Here is a 7,832-nt window from a genome sequence, read left to right on the forward strand (position 1 = left end):
GATGAAGATTTTCTCTTAAAGCTTCTGCGATAAACATTACTTGTATTGTGTTCTTCACTATAGCCTCCAGAAAATCAAACAGTTTTTTCTTTGGGCTGAAATGCTCCATTTAATTATAACTAGACATGTTTACAAAAATTACAAAAGTAATCCCTCAATAGAAAAATACGGTAGCATCATGAGGGTTTAACGGCATGCATGCCGACGCTTGTCTAATAAGTTATGGTGCTCCATCCGTTCCAAAATAATTGTCTCAAACTTAGTACGGAGTACAACTTTGTATTAGACCTTGTACAAAGTTAAGACGTTTATTTTGGGATGGAGGGAGTACTTGACAAAAGCCTTCGTGAACAAACAATGAAGATGTAAAATCCTTCGGTCGCGTGTCGATCTCTTGAATGACATTGATTATTCCCCGAGAGTGCCTCCATTGATATCCGTGATCACAGTCTTGCAATCAGAGGCGATCACAAGTTGAGAAAATCAAACAGAGTTAGAGAGGCCTTTTGGTCCTGCGCGTATGCAAGTGGGCCGCGGCCTAATCTCGCGAAGCTCGCACGCCACACCCGCTCCGTCACCCACTTCGTCGACTAGTCCTTTTCTCCCTTTTTTCTGTTGTTGGCCTGGCAGGAAAAATAAAGGTCGGTTTTTTGTAATACCGTTTAAAAAAATTGAACTGGATTTTCTGTTACAGAGACTTTTTTAAAAATACTAGAGAATTTGAAAAAAAAAGATTGCGAGCTGGAAAAAAGTTCATGAATTTTAAAAAATGTTTGCGAAAAAAGTTCATGATTTTTTGAAAAAAATGGAAAAAGCTGAGGCATTTAAAAAATGTTCATGGATTTGAAAAATATTTGCGAATTTTTAGAAATGACCATATATTGAAAAAAGTTCATGTATTTGGAAATTATCCATTATTTGAAAATATTTGTGAATTTAAAAAAAGTTTGTGAATTTTACAATGGTTCTCAGACTCAAAAAAGTGCATGAATTTGAAAAAAAAGGGAATTTAAATCACAATTTGAGAAATTTCATGAATATAAAACGTTTTCAAAAAATTGAAACAAAACAATAAAAAATTAAACGAATATAAGAGAAAATAATATGAACAATCACTGAAGAAATAATATGGAAGCTTTAGAAGCTTCCAAAAACCGGTCGTAAGCTTCTAAAAGCCATACAAAACTGGTTGGTGACATCTGTAAAAACCGCGACCCTACGGCCCGGTATGTATGAGAGGTATGCGTCCTATAAGAGGCGATATAAGCGGGAGCAACTAATCAAGGGGTACGCTTAGCAGGAGCCTCGAAAGGGTCACTATGGTGGGCTTAGAGCGCGCCACTTCTCGCCACATGTCGCATGCTAGCCGCTCTCTTAGGATTTTGTTTTTCATTTTATTTTTTTGTACGTGTTTTGGTGTTTTGGGTGTTTTTTTTTTTGAAAAAGTCTTGGCATTTTGGTTTTTGCCTGATTTTTCCTATGTTTTGATGAAAAAATGAAAAAAATTAAACATTTTTTTTGGCTTCTCGTGGAGGCATAGGTTGGTTTCCGCAAGCGGCACAATTATGCCTCTCAAAAAAGGAAAAAAATTGTGTTTTCTGCTTTTTGCTTCTAATGGGAGCACAAATTTGCTTCTCGTGGAGGTACAAATTTACTTGCACGAGTGGCACAGTTGTGCTTCTCAAAAAGGAAAAGAAGTTTTATTTTTCTCATTCATGGGATGTGCAGATTTGTTTCTCTTGTAGACATAGATTTGATTCCGTGAGAAACATAGTTAAGCCTAAAAAAACACATTTTCTTTTGCTTTCGTGGGAGGCACGGATTTGCTTCTCCTATAGGCTTGTTTCGGCCAGAGGCACATTTGTGTCTCTCATGAAGAAAAAATGCAGTTTTTTGCTTCCAGGAGTAGTAGAGGTTTGTTTTCGCAAGAGGAACAATTGTGGCTCTCGCAAAGGAATTTTTTTTGTAGAAAACAAAGTGTGCTTCCGACTCATTTTTTCCGGTCTTTTTCAGTTTTTTCATGGAATAAACTTCATAAAAAACTATAAAGAAACTTCTGGGAGTAGCCGAGATTTGTTTTTGCAATATCTTAATGGGAGAAATCCAACTTTGAAAACGGTTTGATATTTTGACGCATGGTTTAAAAGATAAAATATTTCAAATAAATGAGTCTACGAAAAAAGAAAAAAATCCCAGGTAGCGACAAATGGCCAACATGCACTACGCCACTTGTCAATCCCTGAGAAAATGGGAGTGCCCTTTGTAAAGGATACCCCTTAATTAATGCTCTCAAGTATAAGCGCCAAATAGCAATCGGGTATCGGTCGGGGGCGATTGTGCCTTGTCCGCAGTGAAATGCAAGCACGTCTCGCCTCAAGGAAGCCCTAAATGGACCGGTCTGAAATATCACAGGTACACGTACACCTTTTTTATTCATTTTTTGTTTGTTTTGTTAATGTTAAAAATGCATATATTCAAAGAAACTTAATGTACTACAAAATTTTAAAATATCACCGCAAATTTGGAAATGTTTACATGGTGTAAATGATTTGTTAGTATAATTTTAAAATGTGTTTTGATAGCATTAAAAAAATGTTTCTGCCATTTAAATATTGTTCACGTGTTTAAACCAAATGTATATAACATTTTCTTAATGTTATACAATGTACTTCGTGTAATTCAAAAATAAATCATACCATTCAATAAAATGTACATTACATTTCAGAAAATGTTCATGTTTTTCAAACATCTTTTTGTGACATTATAAGAAACAATATAACATGTGGTCATATAGGTTAAAAAATCATAGCATTCAAATGAATGTTTCACGCCATATTTGGAAAACAATAATATATATTAAAAAAATGTTCAAAAATAAAATTATATATTAAAAAATGCTAACCTTTTATATAAAATATTTAAGATGTACAGAAAAATGCATGATTTATATGAACAAATAGACATAGAAGCATATATTTGGAAAATGTTAACCACATATTTGTAAAAATGTAAAACACGTATAAAAGAATGTTCCAAATAGACATGTGTTAGATAAAACAAAAAACAGAGAAAAACAGAAGAATGAAACAAGGAAAAAAAGAAACCCGACGAAAAAAAATGATGAAAACCAATGCAAACAGTATAAACAGAAACAAAAGAACATAGAGAAAAGAAAATAATTCGCGCAGAGGCAGCTAAGTGAATAAAGTCTCTATTTTCTATTCCTTTACTAGATTCACTAGTGATAGCTTGTGTTGGATAAAAAAGTTCTAAAAATTCCTCAACCTATTTTTTTTGGAGCATCTGTATGCATATGCTACGACAATTCATGCCGTCACACTTCTTCACTCCCCAACGGATCGAGATCCAGTGACATGCTGTGAGCATGTCACTAATGAACAATAATGGTAACATGCGCCCCTCTCTGAAACGCCCGATCGAGAATCAGCGGACAAATCTTGAATAAACAGTGTCGGATCTACAGTGTTTTGTCTACGGTATCTCCTCTACAGTGTTCTCTGCTACAGTACCGTCCACAGTGTTCCTCCCCTACGGTATTTAATTTGGACCGTCCCCTTTGCATCCAACGGCTGCCGGCCCGCATTTTACGGCGTGACTGCTGTGGGCATGTCACCGGATCCCTGTCCCTCCCCGACCGTTAAATTCTTCCTCCACTTTTTTTAAATAAAGAAACGGAACTCGGCCACTCCTTAGAAAGTCTTCGTCTTCCACCGACCCATGGGCCCAGTGGACCGCCGAGACCCACCGGTAAATGAGCCAACTGCAAAGCAACCGAGGGGTGGCCACGGGAAAGCCCTCCCTGACCTGGAGTCTCTCTGCCACCTTTCCCTCCTCCCATGGTTTTGGCACAGATTCCCAGCGCTGCCAAAAGCAAACAAAAACTCTCCTCTCCTGATCCTCCCGCCATTACTCACGAGCACCGACGCGCCAGCCCCGCCGCTCCCACTGACAAGCAGGCCACGCCTCCATCGATTTGCTCTGCTCTCCTGGCCTGCGCAGCTTACACATGCATGCTCTCGCAGTCACGAGCCGCACAGTTCACCTCAGTCGTCAGTGAGCTCCACGGCCCGACGAAGCTAGCATCTCTCGGGAACGACGATGGGGCTGCCCGCCATCTTCGCGGTGGCCGTGATGGTGGCGATCGCCGTGGTGGCGTCGGAGGCGAAGACGACGATCGAGCCGTGCTCGGGGTCGGACTCGTGCCCGGCGCTGCTGGGCTACACGCTCTACGCCGACATGAAGGTCTCCGAGGTGGCCGCGCTCTTCGCCACCGACCCCTCCGCGCTCCTCGCCGCCAACGCGCTCGACTTCGCCGCCCCGGGCGCCGCGCACCGCATCCTGCCCATGGGCCTCTTCCTCCGCGTGCCCACGCGCTGCGCCTGCGCCGACGGCGTCCGCAAGTCCGTCGCCGTCCGCTACGCCGCGCGCCCCGCCGACACGCTCGCCACCGTCGCCGACGTCGTCTTCGCGGGGCTCGCCTCCGCCGACCAGATCCGCGGCGCCAACGGCCTCGCCGACGCCGACGCCGACGCGCCGCTCGACGCGGGCCAGCGGCTCGTCGTGCCGCTCCCATGCGTCTGCTTCAACTCCTCCGACAGCAACCTCCCCGCGGTGTACCTCTCCTACGTGGTGCAGGTCGGGGACACGGTGCCCGCCATCGCCGCCGCCTACGAGACCACCGTCACGGACGTCATGAACGTCAACGCCATGGGCAGCCCCGTCGCCGCGCCGGGCGACATCCTCGCCATCCCATTGCCAGGTACTACGCGTGATCAAATTGCTTTTCCTGTACGTGCTACACACACATTTTCTAAATATAAGAGTCATGTGCCCAGCGAAGTTCTGGTAATGATGGCATGGCACTGTTGGACACATACAGTAGAGCAGAGTTTTTAGTTGGCACTTTCAGTTAACCATCACTGCTTGGGAAAGGCCGAATTACATGCATTCAGGTTAGGAGTTAATACTTTTATATACTATAATCCCTATTCCCTATTAAATCAACAACACTTATTTTTGCGGCGGAGGGAGTATGATATTGTGACAGTTTTTCTAGAACTCATCTAGATGAGATATAATTTGGTCTCATTCACCTTTTATAGCCATTAGATGTGACGCTATAAGATGCGTGTGTGCTGACGTGGGTTGCATCTGTTCTTGTTTTCAAAGTGAATGAGACCAAATTATATCTCATCTAGATGAGTTCTAACAACGCTATAAGATGCGTGTGTGCTGACGTGGGTTGCATCTGTTATTGTTTTCAACGTAAATGAGACCAAATTATATCTCATAGATGAGTTTTAGGTACTCCCATTTTTGTATGCTCTGCTTTTGCCGATTACTGATTCTCCGACTCCACAGCTGAACAGAACTTTGTTTGCTCTTTTCTGAACATCAGCATATGCCTAATATTTTCCTGATGATGGTCGTTCTTTATCTTTATATACAGCATGTGCATCTTCATTTCCAAAGACCGCTTCAGACCATGGACTGCTAGTAGCAAATGGAACCTATGCACTTACCGCAGGCAACTGCGTGCAGTGCAGCTGTGGGCCGGGCAATCTCAAGTAAAATTCAGCTTACAACTTTTCAGTTCACAAAGCAGCATTACTGACGAAATACATTATGGATCATTGCTGTAACCCCTGTCTTTCCTTCTGTGGCAGTTTATATTGCACACCGGCTTCACTGTCAGGATCATGCCCGAGCACGCAGTGCAGTAACAGCAATGTGTTGCTCGGCAACGCGAGCACCCACGCCACGAGTGCGGGCTGCAATGTCTCTTCATGCACCTATGGAGGTTTTGTCAATGGGACTATTACAACTCTGTAAGCAATGTGTTTCAGAACGCTTTTCGGTTCATTGCTGTTTTCTGCAATCAAGATTGATGTATCTTACTTTTTCATTGCAGGCTCAACACTGGTCTTCAACCGACATGCCCAGGTAACTCTTGTTGCTGTAATCCTGTCTTCAGATTCAGACCCAAGGCTGTGATGGCATTCCATTCCTCCATTGTAGACTCTGCACAAACTATGTCGTAGACTACGCACAAACTATAAGCATTAGAAAAGGGGGTTTCAATTTGAAAATGCTTGCATTCTTAGAGGAAAAAGCCTGGCAATTTCCATTCTGAACCCGAACACTCCATGCAACTGACACTGCCCTTTGAAAGCACCCACTGCAGTGTGCAAACTGTATCTCCAGAATCTATCACATACTGCCTCCGTTCCGATTTACTCATCGTGGTTTTAGTTCAAATTTGAACTAAAACCACGACGGAGGGAGTACATAAGACTGCACAATTTGTGTTGCAATGTCCAAACTGTATCGTTAGTACACACAAAAAGGAGCAAATGTTACAACTAAATTCACACAACTTCTGTTGCACACTGCACCCCGGTTACATGCAGTTGCACTTCTGAAGTAACCAACATTTTTTTTTTCCGAATGAATACAGTAAAGCCTTAACCCTCAACAAAGTTTACAGTCCTAAACAGCACACCTGAAAACTCACGAGATCTTCAAACTGAACACCGGAAACAACACACTTTGTTCTATGTTCCATGCTCTTTAATTTTACTAGCTCATCCAATCATCACAGCCAGTTTTTATCTTCGCATATCTCCTGTTTCTGACAGTTTGCTCCGTGCAGGACCACACCAAGTTCCTCTACTCACAGACCCACCGACGACGGTGAACCGCGACTACTCGACCTCTCTTGCCCCGCTATCAGCGCCCGTGCCCACAGAAGCGGGCGGCGTCATGGCGGAGCCCCCGCCGAAGTCGTCGGAGCACGGAGGGTCCTTCACGCTCCCAAAGGTTTCTCCGACGCATGGCCCCGCTGGAAGCGTCTCGGGGGCACCACCTCCTCCAATGAGCAAACCGCGGCGAATCCTATCCGGGTTCATCTTGTGCCTTCTTCTCCAGCACTTCCATGTGTGAACCGCACCGCTTCAAGAAATTCTTTTGAGCTGTATTCTCTGTAACTGTAAACAACTGGTAGTGGTAGTAACATCATTTTGTAAGGTATTTGACAGTATGATGATGGCCATGTTTTTGCATGCAGCTATCCTCGTCCTTTCGGGGGGCATCATCACGTTCACGTGTGACTTTATCTCATGGAGACGAGATCTCCTGGTTGTTGTTGTATGTAAGCAGCAGCATCTAGGAGGATGTGTTTTGCTGCCTTTTGGACGCACTGATGAACGGGCACTGGATAATGATCATGTTTTTGCCAAGGAAACGAGAGAGCTTTATTGTTTTGATTGATTATAATCAGCACCTAAGAGGAGGTACATGCATGCACTTTCAAGAGGCGCAGATCAGTTTAAACCCCATGAAGATCACACTTGTTTCTAGATCGATGTACTAGCAGCCGTGCAGGGGAATCTCCCCTCTATAGTTGACCATGCAGGGGAAGGGCGACACCGCAGGCGACTCCGCGGGCGACTCCGCGGTCGTCCCCTCGGGCGAAGCGGCGGGCGGCGGCCGGGATCCTCCGGCGCTGCCTATCCTGCCGGAGCCTCCACCGCGGCCCATTTCCTCTCCACCGCTCCTCCGCCGTGCGGATCCGCGGCGACTTGCGCCGGATCCGATCCGAAGTGCGAGGACGCCGGTTTTGGAGACGGCGCCCGATCTCTCCCCTGTCTCGTCGTCTTGCCCGGATCCCTCGGCGGCAGATCGGGATCGGGTGTTTTTGAATTTTACTAAATGGTACTCCCTCTGTAAACTAATATAAGAGCGTTTAGATAACTAAAGTAGTAATCTAAACGCTCTTATATTACTTTACGAAGGGAGTATGTGCGTTTTCA

The 7,832-nt window shown here is 44.4% G+C and overlaps 1 protein-coding gene across 1 annotated transcript; it reads left to right on the forward strand.

The window, feature by feature from the left end:
* Positions 1-3,880: 3,880 nt before the first annotated feature.
* On the forward strand, positions 3,881-7,208 carry LOC123134644 (lysM domain-containing GPI-anchored protein LYP6). Its single transcript, XM_044553854.1, has 5 exons — positions 3,881-4,780; positions 5,471-5,588; positions 5,688-5,849; positions 5,933-5,964; positions 6,674-7,208. Exons 1-5 carry the CDS (start codon positions 4,120-4,122, stop codon positions 6,961-6,963), a joined length of 1,263 nt encoding a protein of 420 aa, XP_044409789.1. The 5' UTR covers positions 3,881-4,119; the 3' UTR covers positions 6,964-7,208.
* The last annotated feature ends 624 nt before the right edge of the window (positions 7,209-7,832 follow it).

Source organism: Triticum aestivum, chromosome 6B (genome assembly GCF_018294505.1).
Source record: "Triticum aestivum cultivar Chinese Spring chromosome 6B, IWGSC CS RefSeq v2.1, whole genome shotgun sequence".
NCBI classification, from domain to species: domain Eukaryota; kingdom Viridiplantae; phylum Streptophyta; class Magnoliopsida; order Poales; family Poaceae; genus Triticum; species Triticum aestivum.